Source organism: Trichechus manatus, unplaced genomic scaffold (genome assembly GCF_000243295.1).
Source record: "Trichechus manatus latirostris isolate Lorelei unplaced genomic scaffold, TriManLat1.0 scaffold00150, whole genome shotgun sequence".
Taxonomy (NCBI): domain Eukaryota; kingdom Metazoa; phylum Chordata; class Mammalia; order Sirenia; family Trichechidae; genus Trichechus; species Trichechus manatus.
Window position 1 is genome coordinate 2251030 of NW_004444086.1, and position 17585 is coordinate 2268614.

At 36.5% G+C, this 17585-nt stretch overlaps 1 protein-coding gene across 5 annotated transcripts in view; it reads left to right on the forward strand.

The window, feature by feature from the left end:
• The window catches only part of CAMK2D (calcium/calmodulin dependent protein kinase II delta), a 376805-nt gene that overhangs the window by 270358 nt on the left and 88862 nt on the right, over positions 1 to 17585 (forward strand). For 4 of the 5 annotated variants that reach the window (XM_012558245.2, XM_023740191.1, XM_004385900.2 and 1 more), the window contains exons 5-6: positions 7781 to 7846; positions 11401 to 11473. In XM_012558245.2, coding sequence (XP_012413699.1) covers positions 7781 to 7846; positions 11401 to 11473 — 139 coding nt within the window. Of the gene's footprint in view, positions 1 to 7780; positions 7847 to 11400; positions 11474 to 12423; positions 12497 to 17585 lie in introns of all 5 variants that reach the window. The other variant, XM_004385901.2, reaches the window with a different exon arrangement.

Below are 17585 nucleotides of genomic sequence, written 5' to 3' on the forward strand. Positions count from 1 at the left end.
GTCATCTGCATATCGCAGGTTGTTAATGAGTCTTCCTCCAATCCTGATGCCCCTTTCTTCTTCATATAGTCCAGCTTCTTGGATTTTTTGCTCAGCATACAGATTGAATAGGTATGGTGAAAGGATGCAGCCCTGATGCACACCTTTCCTGACTTTAAACCAAGCAGTATCCCCTTGTTCTGTCCAAACAACTGCCTCTTGATCTGTGTACAGGTTCCTCATGAGCACAATTAAGTATTCTGGAATTCCCATTCTTTGCAATGTTGTCCATAATTGGTTATGAGCCACACAATCAAATGCTTTTGCATAGTCAGTAAAACACATGTAAACATCTTTCTGGTATTGTCTGCTTCAGCCAGGATCCATCTGACATCAGCAATGATATCCCAAGTTCCACATCCTCTTCTGAATCTGACCTGAATTTCTGGTAGTTCCTGTCGATAGTGGCTGCAGCCACTTTTGAATGATCTTCAGCAAAATTTTACTTGTGTGTGATATTAATGATATTTGATAATTTCCACATTCGGTTGGATCACCTTTCTTGGGAATAGGCATAAATATGGATCTCTTCCAGTTTCTTGGCCAGGTTGCTGTCTTCCAAATTTCTTGGCATAGACGAGTGAGTACTTCCAGCACTGCATCTGTTTACTGAAATATCTCAATTGATAGTCTGTCAATTCCTGGAGCCTTGTTTTTTGCTAGTGCCTTTGGTGCAGCTTGGACCTCTTCCTTCAATACCATCAGTTCCTGATCATATGCTACCTCTTGAAATGGTTGAATGTCAACCAATTCTTTGTGGTATAATGACTCTGTGTTATTCCTGCCATCTTCTTTTGATGCTTTCTGCATCATTCAATATTTTCCCCATAGAATCCTTCACTATTGCAACTGGAGGCTTGAATTTTTTCTTCAGTTCTTGCAGCTTGAGGAATGCCAAGCATGTTCCTCCCTTTTGGTTTTGATTTATATTTAAAGCTGCTAGCTGAAAAACTGATTGCAGGGAGTCAGGAGAGGAAATGTGGGGCCAATTAGATGGCTGTTGCAGTAGTGCAGGTGATAGACAGTGATGACTTGGGCTGGTGACATTATAGTGGAGATGAAAAGAAGTCTTCATTCAAAATACATTATGGTGATACAATCAGCAGGATTTGGTTAGAAGTCAGAAGATAAAGGATACGAAAAGTGGTTAGGCCTCTTCACCCTGAGATACTAGCACAACTGCAGGTCAAACCATAAAACTATGAACTTATGCTTATGGTTTGATTAACCTATTTAATTATTTATTCATTCAGCAAAGATTTATTAAGCTCCTTTTTGTGCCACGGCACTCAGCAAGGTGCTGAAGATACAATGTTCCATCACACATGCTTACACCATTGGTTTGATTGACTTGCTTTGTATTTTAAACATGATGTTAAGGAAGACCTAAGTTTTCAATTATATCTCTATACATTTTGTTCATTTAGCTTTGTGGTTCTCATCAGGGGCCCCAAGAGAACCCTGGGTGGGATTGGCACACAGGTTGCTACACTGACAAAACTGGTTGCTGGCACTCAGAGGGTGGGGCCCGGTGCTGACAGTCTTGCCATGCATGGAGCAGTCTCACAAAGTGAAGGATTGTCTCTCCAAAAAAAAAGCTAGTAATGCTCCTATTGATGAACCCTGATCTGTTTCACTCTGGCCAATGACTACTCCCCAGCAGTCTAATTGTCCAACTTTAATCTGAGGGTCAAAAGGGATATCAGTGAGAATTTATTTATATCAGTATTCCTCTCAGATTTTCCTCATGATCCTTTGGCTATCTAAAGACCCCTGACTTACCCTACTTGTGCCCTCCAAGTAGTGTCCAAGGAGCAAGCTATTAGAGCAGCAGAGAAAAGAAAATACAAAACCTTTTTTCAGAAATTTCTTAAGCCGCGCATTTTTGGGAAAAGTCCTTACTCCATTGCTTCAGTTTCCTCATTTGTAAAGTAGAAACAACACCAGTATCTGCCTCATAGGGTCCTTGGGTTGCTACCTGTACCACGCTTAGAACAGTGCTTGGGCTTACCACGTGATGTGCACCCAGAGAGTATTTGTGCTTATTGTTATTGTTCAACAATGTGGAAGGCAGTGTGCTGGGCAACACACGGATAACACAGACAAATGTGACACCATCACAGCTTCTGTCCTTGAGATCACTAGAATAAGAAACACCTGCCACCCAAATGCGAGGTTATGGTTGTTATTTTTTTGACAAACTAACAAAAATCTGATTGTGATAATTCTTTGCTTAACATGATTCCTACTGCTCAGAGCCTTGAATTTCAATCTGGTGGTCTCTGCCCATTGAATTTGTCCTTCAGCTTTAGATATAGATCCCAGGGGGAATTACTCCTTTTTCTAGGAGAGATTTCTGGTCCTGTCGTGGAGGAACTGCCTCCTCAGTGGGATTTAGCTGGTTCTTGTTTTCCCGGTTTCCCCCACCACTGCCAGTGGTTCTAACCTCAGAATCAGTGAGTTGATGTGGTACACCGTATGTATCTTCTAAAGCCTAATCTTGAACTCTTATCAGCTACTTAGCCTCATGTTGCTATTGGGAGCCATTGAGTCGACCCTGACTCATAGTGACCCCATGTGACAGAGTAGAACTGCCCATACAGTTTTCTTGGCTGTAATCTTTACGGAAGCAGATTCCCAAGTCTTTCTCCTGCAGACCCACTGGGTGGGTTCAAACTGCCAGCCTTTTTGTTAGCAGCCCAGTGCCTAGCTGTTGTACCACCAAGGCTATCTTCCTCATAAAAATTTTCAAATTTTTTATTCATAATGAAAGTATCTTCAACCTTTTCTGATATGTCACAAAGATGTAGACTACAAACAAAAGAAAATTCATTCTGAAAGATAGCACAGTATGAACAAATATCCTTGTAAATAATAGCAATAACAAAATTATTTATCTTTTTGGTACATGGGGTATCATCTTTTCATGGTTCTAGAATTTTTTTTCCTGTAAAATGTGATGTTCTACATATTTGTAAATTGTAATTAATGTTTCAAATCTGTAATTGATATGCCTGATGTCACAGCAGAACTCTGGCACCAATTTATTCACAAAATCTCTAATTAGTTAATTAATGCAACAGTTTATTCATGAGACTGATTTAATTTGTGGTTTTGTATGAATTTTCACATAGCACACTAAAAATTCTCAAAGAATTTGTAATAAGTACCACTTAATTCTGCGCTCTACTAAGTAGTAATGTGAGTATAGAAATGTGTTACAGTAAATTCAATAGTTTGTCTTTTAAAGTGGTATGTTCTGTTAGAACTCCATTTTTTCCATCCTAGACATTTAACATATACACAGCATAAATGATAAAAATTGTTTCATTTGCATTAGGATATTTTTAAATAATGAGAAGAATGAATGCTAAAAGATGAAAGAGTGCTGCCAAGGACAGATTTAAACTATATAATCTAAAATTCAGCATGAAACTACACCCCTTAAATTTGTTTAATAGCTATTATATAGTTCTTTGAAAATCACTAGAATGCTAGGCCTGCTGACATTTTAATGCTCTTCTTTAAATATAAACCCTTTAAGAAATAAGACCCAGGTGTCCTCAACAGGACAATGGCTGAACAAACTACCATATATTCATACAGTAGGATTGTTGTTGTTGTGTTCCATCAAGTTGATTCAGACTCATAGGACAGAGTAGACCTGCCCTGCAGGGTTTCCTAGGCTGTAATCTTTATGGGAACAGATTGCCAGGTCTTTTCTCCTGCAGAGTGGCTGGTGGGTTCGAACTGCTGACCTTTTGGTAAGCAGCTGAATAAAAAATATTTTAAAAACTATTAATACATGCAACAACATGGATAAAACTAAAAAGCGTTATGCTGAGTGAACAAAGCCATACACAAAAGAATGCATTCTATATCAATAGTCAGCAAAATTGTTTTACTAGAAGGAGATGTAGTAATTATATCAGGTCTTTTGGGCCACATACGTAGTCTCTGTTGCATATACCTCTGTCTGTGTTTTAAACAACCCTTTTAAAATGTAAAATTCATTTTAGCTCATGGGCTAAAGAAAAACAAGTCACAATCTGATGTGTTCCATGGGCCATAGTTGGCCAAACCCTGTTCTACATGAGTCCGTTACATGAACTTTCTCAACACGGAACTAACCTATGGTGGAAAAACATCACAAAATGTATTGCTTCTGAAAGATGGGTCAGGGATTGACTTGCAGTAAACATGAAAGAACATATTAGGTGACTGTAAAATTCTGTGTCTTAATAAGGAATTCTGTTACAGAAAGTGTATGCATTTGTCAAATCTCACCAGATGGTATGTTTAAGATTTGTGCACCTCATTGTATATAAATTTTACCTCTGTAAACTATAAACAAATATTAAAATCTTGCTGATAATTAAAAAAAACAAAAACAAAATAACCTAAGACCTAATGCCATGCATAGCTAAACTTTGGGGTTTTTTTTTTTTAACTGCATGTAAAGTCCAGACTTAAGTAAATGAGTAGCATGATTTTCTGACTAGATTCATTCATTTAATGGTATTTCAATAGTCATTAATTGAGCAAATATCATATGTCAGATGCTGGGTTAGGTGCTGAGATAACAGATCAGTAAGTCAAGATCTCAGCTGTCCAGGGTCTGACAGTTCTCATGGGGTAAACAGTGAGTTTAAGGAATTACTATAAGCAACTATAATTTTATTAATGACAGTAGACTTTTTACTAAATATTTTTTAAATACTTTGACACTCCAGAATTATTTACAAGGTTCAGGTTTTCTAGGATACCTGTGGTCAAAAACAGAGATAAATTATGAATATGTCATATCTACATTAGTCACATTCAAAGTATGAAATCCCACAAAACTTAAAAGTATTTCTTTGTCCTATTTTCGTCATTATAGAGACAATGATGGATTTATTGGAAGTGTTTTTTATCTTTGTTTGGTATAATTTATCTAGCATACTTTGTGTTATAGTCAATGTTATTATTACAGATTCTAATTGGGGGAGAAAAAAACCCCAGCTATGCTGTTAAATGAAATTACATGTAAATGTAATCATGGTTTTCAGAATAAACCCATACAAAGCTTTAAATAAGTGAATTTAGGTACCCATTTTATATATAAAAACAATAGGATTGAAAATAATGACTCCAGCATTAAAGGGTTTGTAAGGATCCAGAACGCTATGGAGAGGGGAAAAAAAGTTTGCGTAAATTTTCAGACAAATTTACAGTTTGCAATATCCCATCTTTTCCATTAGGAAAGGAGAATAGAGATAGAGAATAGTAACCGGTGATCTCCAGAACATGCTATCATTTGACGATGGTTTAGAACTTAGTAAGACAAAAAACTAAACAAATGAACAAACAAAATGCTGGGGTCATTTTTATCTCACACTCTGTAGTGTACATAGGCCAACTTCATACCTCCATTTGTTGCTTTTTCAAATGATGTACGCCTTCTAAACTTCTGGAAAGATTGACAGTGTAATAATTGGAAAGGCTGCATTGTGTAGTGATTGAGAACACAGGCTATGGAGTTCGATTGCCTGCCTGTGCCACTTAAGGCTGTGCAATCTTGGGCAAGTTACTTAACTTTTCTGTTCCTCTATTTTCTCATCAATAAACTAGGCTAATGGTAATACCCATTTCAGAGGGTAATAGTGAGGATTACCGGTAATAATGTTATATAGCCCTTGTGGTGCAGTGGTTAAGCGCTAGTCTGCTAACGGAAAGGTCAGTGGTTCAAACAACCAGCCGCTCCGTGGGATAAAGATATGGCAGTCTGCTTCCATAAAGATTACAGCCTTGGAAACACTATGGGGCAATTCTACTCTGTCCCATAGGGTCACTATGAGTCAAAATGGACTCGATGACAGACAATAACAGCAACAATAGTGATTAATACACTGTGTGGCACATGGTAAGTACTTTGTGATGTTGCTATTACAAAGTTAAACCTCAAAGCTGAAATTTCCATTTAAAATCAAGTCAGATCCTAGCAGAGGAAGAAATGGGTGTAAATACATGAGAAAAATGGTCCACTTTACTAATAATTAACAGTTCATATTAACATGAGATTTTTTTTCCAATTAAGCATTTTTGTTTATTGATAATAACCATTATTAGGAATGATATAGGCCTGTGGGCGCTTTAAAAATGTTGGCGGTACAATCCATTTTGGAGTGCAAATTGCTCTATCTTTCAAAAAAAAATGTAAATATGGATACACGTTGACCCAACAATTTCACCTCTAAGAATATATCCTCTATAAATATTCTCACACGCACACACACATACATGCATGCATTATCCTCATTCATTGCTATATTATTTTAAATAGGGGAAAAGTCTTCTGACATGAAACAGTGGTAATTCGGTGTAAAATGAAACGTACAATTAATGTAATAATTTATATATATTGCATGATCCCAGTTTTGTGAGAAAAGTGTATGTGTGTGTTTGCAAGGAGATAAGTAGATATGCTTAGAGATAAACACAAAACTATATTGAAAGGATTTACATAAAACTTAGTGCATTTGGGAGAGTGGACTTGGGGGCGGAGATTAGAGGAATACTTAGCACTGTCTGTATGGCTTGAATTTTACTATAAAACTGTATTACTTTGAAATTTAAAAACCCAGAGTTTTTGTTTGTTTCTTTTTGTTTTTTAATCCTAAACCACTGGTTAGGGAATTCTGGAACAAGAGCAGCGATCTTTTAGACCAGGAGAAGAAATAAATTCCAGAGATGACCACATTTCCTTATTTAGAGAATCTAGAAACCCAGGGTTTGAAGAAACTTCCTGAATTAACAAATCCAGTCACTGAGTTGTGGGAAAGTCCGCACTAAAGAGGGCAGACAGATAGGGCTCCTTCCCAGTGGTTAAGGTATCACTGCTGCCTCCCAGGACATTAGCAAAAGCCCTAAGTCTTGTACACTGACAAATACATAGAACATAAAGGAAATGGAGGCCATAGTATAAAAAGAGATACATATTTTACAGGGCTGCTTCTAGTACATAGAACATGTTCAGGGCAATTTTAAAAAATGACTGTTCCAGAGAGAAAGAACTTGCAAACTCGTCTCAACAGCCCTGATATATATCTTATCTTTTTGTTCAGAAGGGGCCCTGGTGGCGCAGTGATTAAGTGTTTGGCTGCTACCCAAAAGGTTGGCAGTTCAAATCCACCAGCTGCTCCTTGGAAATCTTATGGGGTAGTTCTACTCTGTCCTCAGAAAATGCTCCCAACCTCTTCCACACATTTTGTCAGACCAAAATTAACATTTGCAGACTTGAAACAAAGACTTTCATAGAAACCAGTATCTGTAAGAGATAACACTGGCTATAGTTATAGAAAATTGTGTCTTCAAGATCTAGTAATACAAATAGAAAAGATGGAAATATTTGGATTAACATAGGTTAGATTATTATGAAACTTGTCTCATGATTTTTTAAAATACTTTGTATTTTGATAATAATTTCTTAAAAGAATCTGATGAGAATAAAAATGATTTATGAACATTGGTCCCTGGTTGGAGCAAATGTTCAGGCACTTGACTGCTAGCCAAAAGTTTGGCGGTTTGAAACCACCTAGAGGCATCTCGGAAGACAGGCTTGGTGATCTACTTCCGAAAGGTCACAGCCCTGACAACCCGATGGAGCAGTTCTCCTCGATGGCAACTAACAACAGTTGCACGCCTAATAATCCCTAATTGTCTTTTCTTTTTTATGTGTATATCTTATTTGTCTTTACAGAGTCACTGGAGGTGAACTGTTTGAGGACATAGTGGCAAGGGAGTATTACAGTGAAGCTGATGCCAGGTAAGTGACTTGCCCTGGGCTAGACACAAGACTCAGCATTCAGATGACACTTGTTGGATATATTTCTTTACAAATGAATCATGAAGCTTTAGTATTTATGAGAATCTCGTAATACCATCTTGGACTTCTTTTCATGATCAGTCCATCTTAATTGGTATTTCTGTCCCTAAGGATCTTCAGGATTCTTTGGGGGAAAAAAAATCTATAAATATGGTGTAAACTTTATTTTTATCTAGCATTTAGAGTTTGATTGCCTCTTTTTATAAGAAGCAAAAGAAAAAAAGCCTAATGAATAACTTCTGCTAAATAAATATACTTTTTTAACAAAGATCAAAGATTGAGATCTTCTAGTCTGGGCTGCCCAGTGTGATAGTCACCAGTCATATGTGGCTGTTTCAATTTCAGTTTAAATTAATTAAAGGTAAAAATGCAGTTCCTCAGTGGAGCTAGCCACATTTCAAGTGGTTATTAGCCATAAGTGGCTTGTGCCTACCAGTTGGACACAGCAGATATAGAACATTTCCATCATTATGGAAAATTTTATTGAATACCGCATGTCTAATCAGAGTCCATAAAAAGAAGCAGATAGAAAAAAGCCCGAGTGGTCTCCTTAAATCATTATTATTAACTGTTTAACTCTTTGGAAATTCCATTAAAACCCTTGGAACTCTGACTTGTAAAGTATCTATGTATTTCAGAGGGTCAAGTGAGTGATTTATCAATCTCATTAGTTGACAAAATCGTTACAGAGGTTAAAACAGGCAAACATTGTATCTAAGTTGAAACTTCCTAGACTACACAAAGGCACTGTTTTTGGAGTGAAGTAACACTAATTCATTGGCTTAGATATTATTTAGACTATATGGTTCTAATTTTCCTCAGCATTCCTTACATATATTCTATAAAAAACACAAACAAACAAGTTGTTGTAGAGTCCATCACATGACAACCTCATGTGTGTCAGAGTAGAACTGTGCTCCATGGGGTTTTCAATGGCTGAGTTTTTGGAAGTAGATCACTAGGCCTTTCTTACAAGGCACCTCCGGTAGACTCGAACCTCCAACCTTTTGGTTTGAAGCCAACCATGTAAACCATTTGTACCACCCAGGGACTCCATATATTCTGTAGTTGGCACTTATTTTGAAAAATCTGGTTATCTAGGTGTGAGTGATTGTCTCGTGTGAATGAGATGTGATGAAAATTGAGTTATTGACTATCTGCCCTCATTCTCTAATGCTTTCTGAGCTTCTGAAGGCTTGCTAATCTCACTGTAGTCTGATCCTCAGTAGATACTCAGCTGATAGTGAGGCTCCCCACCTCATTCCTCATAATAGTACTTGCATACATACAGAGGCAAATTTCCATATTTCGAATTTATTTTCTTGGTTTAATGCCACTGTTTATGGCATTCTGTGAATCTGTCTATACATGACTACACTCTAATTTGTAATGGAATTTTTACTGCCAAAGTCAAATAAAAAGTCCCATGCTACTTACACTATGACAAGTGAGTCCTTACTTGTTTGATTCACCTTACCCCCAAATCCTCATATTAAGCCTCTGAAAAGGGGTTTCAGAGCAGCCTTGGAAGTAGCTATTTGCCCACTTGCCAAGAGACAGTAATAGTTTTGATCAAGGCAGTAAAACAAGTTAGGGAATTGTATTTGTTATTTTATTACCTTTCAAAGTTACATTAAACGGATTGTCATAATGTTTGAAGATTATTGGTTGAAATTAGAAAAGAGACTGTTTTCACCTTTATAAAGAGCCCTAAAGGATAGACCCTATGGGTTGTACCATTTAATATGCATGCTGGTAATAAGTTTGTTAATTAATCGTGGGATATATTTTAGGATCGATCCCACACAGGAGCAGATTAACCAGTAAGCAAGATATGCACAGGCTTACGGGCTTAATTGTGTTTACTTACTAGTCTATAGTGCACAATTTCACTTGGGCTTCAATACATCCTTGCTGTGGTGTGAAACAGGTGAAATTGTGCACTACATATTAGTCAGCAAGCACAAGTAAGCCTGTGCGTACCTTGCTTATTGGGTAATCCGTCCCTGGTCCCACACAAAAACAAGAGGAAACATTCTCTTCCCAACTACAAGCATAAAGAGAAAATTCCTCAGGTAATTTCTTAATGTCAGTTTTCTTACTAGTCCCCAAGAAGTTAAGAATCCATCATCACTAGTGAAAAAAACGAGAAAGTTCACGGAATATGAGTTGTTTTCTTCTTTATTTTCTATTATTCCCTAGGCTCAATAACTTAGACCTTTGTTTTCAGAAGAGAAAGAGAAATATCCCTAAAAAGCAGTATGAAATAAACATTATTATGGAAGAAAAAGAGTCATAGGATTAAAAAAATAATTACTAACACCCAAATAAGCTATTCAGTCAAAAACAACCAGTGTGAAGCTGTTTACTGGTTCTGTTAATGGAGTTACAGCTGGAAAAGCACAGTCATCACTGTTTTGACATTAATGTTGTCATAAAACAGATGATTGCTTTTTAAATTCACAAATTTACTTTGGAGGAATATTATTTTATATATTAAATGGTTGAAAATATCCTTATTAAAATGTTTGCTTAATACTTGAATGAATGTAGTTCTGTGCATACCTGCATTTGAATTGCACAGTGAACTTTTACAAAATTCATCAGGGTGACATGTTCTACGTTATTGTATGTCAGATGACAGCTCATGGGACCTTGTAGGTGCCAATCAATGACTTCTTTCCTCTAATTTAATTAGTCTACTTGACATCAGTGAGCCTTAATAAAAATGGTATAAGTTATACATTTTGACACAGTCGTAGACAAAGGTTTTCCTCAGTTGAGATACATGGAAATGTGTTCAACAATTACCAGTGTTCCAGAGGATTTTTAAATATTATTTTTTACAAGATTCCTAGCCCTTCCCTGAAGTATTTCTGTACTGAAGAGGCGTTTGTTTTATGTCATGAATTTACTTTAAATTCTCCCTCTGTTGTTGGGGATTTGCATCAATATGTTAGATAAGAAGCACTCCTTCCAAGTCACAATGGTAAATGTGTTCCTCCATTTTTTTAACCCTTGTTTCACCTGCCACTTCATCTGTTTATTTACCCTCTTGTTTCAACACCTATGTTTAATTGTGACCTCAGATTTTAAACAGTTTAGATGTGTATGAGAAATACTTATAAATTCTATAGCTTTGAAGAATTTTTCCAGATAATTATGGGAATTATAAATTTATAAATTTTTCTTCCTGAATATGAAAATTTCAACTTCTCTGTACATATGATTTAATTTGTAGACTTGTAATAAAAAAACACAACTCAAATTGTTTTATCTGAACATGTCACAAATTCTGTGTTGGATGTCATTTTTGTTAGAACCAGAATTAGCTTTATTCAGCATTATTCAATTCTAGTGTAAAGCTAAAAATATGTGAAAAATGTAATTTTTTGTTTGTTTGTTTTGTTTGAACTTTCATTTTATTTTGTATCCAATGTGATTATGTACCTTTAAAATGTTCTCCCTTCCATTCTGCCCTTGTATCTTTACAGTCATTGTATACAGCAGATTCTAGAAAGTGTAAATCATTGTCACCTAAATGGCATAGTTCACAGGGACCTGAAGGTCAGTATATGGAGTCCATAAATCTGAATCAAAGGAGGTTTTTTATTTGTTTTGGTTTTTTTCTGGAAAAAGGGCAGAGGGTGGGTATTTATAATGGTCCCCTTGCCTTTTCCAACTTTTCCCTAAAACAACTAAATGATGAAATGATAATGCATGATGCCTCTTTCAGTTTGCTCATCTACAGGCTACATATACATCATAGCAAAAAAGGAAGGACAATATTAAGAATATAACCCACTAAGGTTCCAAGCAGTAACCCACCAAAGGCGGTTTGGGGGCACGCTTTCTTGAATTATCTAACATTTGCCTGGGGATAAACTTGGCCTGTGATGTATGTCCGCCTGTAGATTTAAACACCACTTCTGCTCTGAGACCATGGGTTGCTGTAGCAGAACAACTGGTTACACGTTGCTCCATTTGAGTCTGATGAACCCTCAGGCAAGAGATAATAATTGCCAGCTAAATTAAACCACAAGAAGTTAATGATTTATCAAAACTTCATTACGTATCCTAATTTAACCTTAATGGTGCCTTGACTGCTGATGTCACAGCTTGTGGAATGACACTAGAAAAATGAGAGAGAGCAGGGAAACAGAGTTTTTTGTTGGGGATGTGGCGTGGAGAACCACAGCCATAAAAATGATATTTGTTTTCCAGTCCATTTCCTGTAAGAATTGATAACCAGGAAATGACTTCCTACATTAAATGAAATATTTTCAAGATGGATTTTTCTACAAGTAGATCCCACATTCTGGCACACATCTGGCAAGATCCTGATTGTTCTGAGGTAGTAGTCACTCTACTTGAGCAATATGTTTACATTACTGGAGGTGGTAAAATACATCCCCAGTTGTCTGCTAGTTTTGCACTTTAACCCAGTCTCTCTGAGGGTATACAGACAGTGAGTGTAAGCTTGGAACTAACACACGCCCCCTGGTGTTTGCATGCAGTCATTGCATTCAGCAGATCCTGGAGGCTGTGCTACACTGCCATCAGATGGGCGTAGTCCATCGGGACCTGAAGGTGAGTAATGCCCTTGGAGAAGATAAAGCACCACACAGTTCCTAATGACTGTTCAGCTGCAGTTATGCCTGTAAAGGTGAAAATATGAGCAATACAAGTTGTGTGGACTCATTCCAACATATTACAAAAACACTTTCCCTTACCACACTCTCTCTCTCTCTTTTTTGTCTCTTTTCTAATGCACACTTGAGACTTGTATAAATCTCATTTTATCCAGAGAGAAATAATTTTCTCACATTAATTATAAATAGGTTGCTATTTCCTTCCTCCTAAGAATGGATGTATCATTTAATTTGACTTTTAGGAGGACTGTTATCTCTTCTTCATTCTAAACTAGTTCTGTGGACATTGAACAAACATACTATTTTACACTCATACAATACATACCTAACTTTATGTAAATGCTTATCAAAATTATATAGTAAGTAGAGATACAGCTATTAAGTAGACTTGTGGCCCAGGTGTTTTACCCCTTCAGAACCCCATTTTGGGCTCTAAAATTCTCTTTCCCTTAACATTAGTTCTTAGGAATTCTAAGGACACTGAGACTTCTTGGTTCTTTAGCTATATTCACAGAGGTCAAGATACTGGTGCCTTTTGAAAACTACAAATGAAAAAATGTAAAACAAATTTACCATAAAATAATATTTATGTGACACAAACTGTTAAGCGCTCAGCTACTAGCATAAAGGTTGGCAGTTCAAACTCACCCAGAGGCCTTTTGGAAGACAGGCCTGGTGATCTGCTTCCGAAAGGTCACAGCCTTGAAAACCCTGTGGAGCAGTTCTACTTTTCACACATGGGGTTGCCGTGAGTTGGAATCGACTAACATCAGAAACAACAGAACTGTATGGGTTCAGTGGGAGGACCTAGACTGGTTTCTTACATACAAACTTCTCTAGAGTTATAGTAAATTGTAAATCTATAGTTTTCACTCATTTAATATGTTTTAGAATAAACCCATTGCCATCGAGTTGATTCCGACTCATAGCGACCCTATAGGACAGAGTAGAACTGCCCCATAGGGTTTCCAAGGCTGTAAATCTTTACGGAAGCAGACTGCCACATCTTCCTCCTGGAGTGACTGGTGAGTTCAAACTGCCGACCTTTTGATTAGCAGCCAAGTGCTTAACCACTGTGCCACCAGGGCTGCATGTATCTTTATACAGATGTACTATTCTAAAACATAAGGAACCCTGGTGGTGCACTGGTTAAGCACTTGGCTGCTCACCGAAAGGTCTACAGTTCAGATCTACCCGCTGCCCTTTGGAAACCGTACAGGGCAGTTCTACTCTGTCCTGTAGGGTGGCTGTGAGTTGGAATCAACTTCAGGCAATGGGTTTATAAAGATCCACGGTGATTTACACAAAGATGTGATTTGTAAACACAGCATTGGCTTAGTTTTCTGAAATCTCTCTGACTTCAGCCTGATTCTGAGAGCTTTCAGTATCAAAAGCAAAGGTTTGGTTAAGGGCATTTTCTTTTGAAGAGCCAAGATAAGACTGTGTACATCTGCTAATGCTTACCACATTTATCCTTTAGGATAAAGGAAAAACAGCATGTTCCTTTGAAAACTCATGTCTTTGGCGATCGCCTTAAAGATTCCTTACTAGCCAAGTAGACAGAGCCCCTTTTTGTTAGCTCTCAGAACCCACAGTGCTGCATTCCTTTTTAAGTGAACATATATGGACAGTCACATTATTTGTGCTATATTATCAGATACTCTTTAATAAATTTATCATTTAAAACACTTCATTCCATATTGTATAACCGTAAGTGTACTGTAAAAGCCAAGGATGAAAAATGTGATTTTTCTTCCATAACTTTTAAAATATACTTTGTAGGGTCATGATATTGAACTTCTATATGTGTCCAGACTCAGCTGAGCTCTTCAAAGACCAGAACTTGAATCAGAGGTGGCAGCAGGACTAGAATGTAGACTGCCAAGGAAGAATTATTTTCTGACGTGAGCTAAACAGAGGGCAATAATTAAAATCTTGGGCAGGTGATTTCTAGGGAGGCTTGATACCCAAAGAGATAGCCTGCTGCAGCACCCATCATATTCCTTTCAAGGAGAAAAATGTTTTTGCTGTCTATTCTTCATTCTGAAGACAGAGATGTTCCCCCATACTAAAGCAACTTCTGATAGAGCTTGTTATTATTTCTAAGATTTCTGTCTTAATTTCTGTCAGATTGCTAAGTTTGGTAGACTTCCATTGAGTCTGGTTCTCAGTGCTGATTTTAGTAAGCCATTTCATAAACATAGTACAAGAGTCCAAAACTTGTGCATTAGAGGCAATTTATCCACACCTTGAGTGTGTTGACTTTGTTTTGTGTCTTTTATATCTACCACGTGCACTCCATTTGATAAACATAGCCAGTAAACTTAGGCAGTGATTTGTTGAAAATCAGTCTTCGTGTAAACCACTGTAGACTTTAGAGATATATTCTTCTAAAACATTAAATGAATGGAAACTATAGATTTCCATTTTAACAATGTATGAAAATGAAAATGGGGAGCAACTGCTTAACTTTCCTATTACCAGATTTTAAAACAAAAAGTTGCCCTTACTATTCTTAGGCCATACATTTTTATTTTCTTATCCAGATTCTTATACTAATTCATGTATAATACAGATGTTTGATGCACATTGTTTAATTTGTTCATATCGGGAAGAAAATACAGAAAGTCTTACGTTTGTCATGATTATCAAAGGCACCTATAAGCATATGTGTGATGTGCAGTTTGTTTGTAAGCCCCTCCTCAAAGAACATTTAATAACATTTGTATTTGCCTTATTCCTTGTAAATACTTGAGGCATATTCCTTGAAGTTAGAAATGAATGAAGTTCAACCGAAAGTACATTTACAATATAAAAGGCAACATTGATTAAAATAGATTGTTAAGGATGTTAATATTGAATAAAACAGAGGATATGTATGTCTTTAGCATAAAGATCACTTTCAATATTTGAATAACTGCCACTCTTGGGGGCTCATTAGGCAGTGGAATACACCTGATGGAAAATTATCAGGACCTCAGCATAAGGCTGAGACACAGAGACAGTTTGAGGATGTCCCAGAAACAAGCAATAGGAGAAGGTTCAGGGTGATGAAGTATTAGCATAAAAGAAGTACATCAGTCAGCACCAGGCTGTACCCAGTGAATACATGGGCCACAACCTTTTGTCTGAGGTGTATCCAGTGACAGGCTAATAGATCAACATCATCCAGAAAGACAGAGGTAGTATCAGGGACATCTAGCAAAGGTAATATAATTATAGTACAGTAGTTCAGAAATATGACTCTCGTCCTTGGATGAGTTTGGATCAAGGCAGGACTTCAATAATAGAAATGATAATTGCTGCCATTTATCAGGCAGGTACCATATACCTTGTACCATGTACCAAGTTATCATATGAATCTTCACAACAACTTTATCAGGAAGGAACTGTGATTATCCCCATATTACATAAGGGAAGAATTAGCAAAAATCAGTGAAATAACTTATTTGAGGTTACTTAGCTAGCAAGATGATTTGCGCCCAAGCAATTTGGTTCCAAGGTCTGCATGCTTACGACTACTACTCCTCAGTTCAGTTAGTTGGATGAATTGAATAACTTTACAGAGACCAAAACAATGATGGGAAAATAATTTTACCATCAGCTTTAAGAATTATTGTGGAAAATTGTTCTAAGTTTAGTGAATCAAAAGATTAAAATAGTCATATGTATGAACCTTCTAGAGCTATAAAAAACCAATATCATTGGGAATAAAGAGGAGAAGGTATATTTAAAATATAATAGTGAGTGCAAGGCAACATTATTTTAAATAGACTGGTGTATGAAGTAAAAATTTCCTATTTAGAAAATCAGTAATGTGGCACTGGCCATAGCCTTTGGAAAATGATACATAGAGAAGGATTAAATGCATTTGCCACATTTAATTTAGGCCACACCAAAACAATCAGTTATGGGTGTTGAAAAATAGATTACTTAATAGGGAGCAGGTTGGTATAACTCAATATCAGACATTCATGACACGATGGCTTGAAGTTCAGGTATAAAAAAATAAGAGCAAAACAGAAACAGACCTCATAGACATGGAACCCACCAGTCCATTGAGTTGAAGATAATTTAAAAATACGTGAGAGATGTGTTGGTGATGTTCAGCTTCTGTTGAAATATCAAGACTTTCTAATAGAGGAGAGAAACTAAAAAAAAAAAAAAAACAATTTTTACTCCTTAAAAAAATATCCAAGAGAATGTAGGAATCAAATAATATGGAAAAATAAAAAAAATTAATAACTTGCTGCTTTTATAATATAAAGAAAAAAGCATAAAAAGAAAAGTAAAATATATAATTATATATATTTCATTCACTAGTTATCAGATATGTGCACAGATAAATTGTGATATGACTAATGCTGAAGATGATCATTGCCAAATCAATTTCTTAGTGAAGGACACACTGATTTAGAAATCCTCATGATGTGTTTATGACGTTTTTAAGAAGCAAGATTAAAACCATGTCTTTATCATAAATTTATCCCTTGTTTTACTAATTTGGACTATGAGTAGTAAATTTTTTGAGTACGTAACATTCTTCTAAAAAACTTCGACTGAATGGGCTATCTTTTTGAAAATGAACCATTTTTATAGCCACCTGAGGAGTTTCCTCAGCATCAATCCTTAAAATGAAGGAATCAGGAAATCTGGTTTCAAGTCCTTGCTTCATCTTTCTGGACCTCCCTACCTCATTTGAAAACTAAAGAGTTTGGATTATCTCCAAGGTCTCTTCTAGTTCTAAAAGTATTCCAGCAACATGCCTAGGTACTCTGAGATATTTGTACAGTTTCAAGAAAATCTCAAATCACAAAGAAAGAAGTTGCTATTGTATTCATATGCAAGTACAGAACAAAACTTGCTAACAGTTGCTGCTCATTACAGCTGATATGCTATAAATGGTTGTTGACATTGAGACCAGATGTCACGGAAAATCCTGCATCATTAGGAAGCAATGGGGTGGGGAAGGAACCTATGTGTGAGAATGTCAATAGAATCTATTTAAAAAATAACCTTAAAAATGA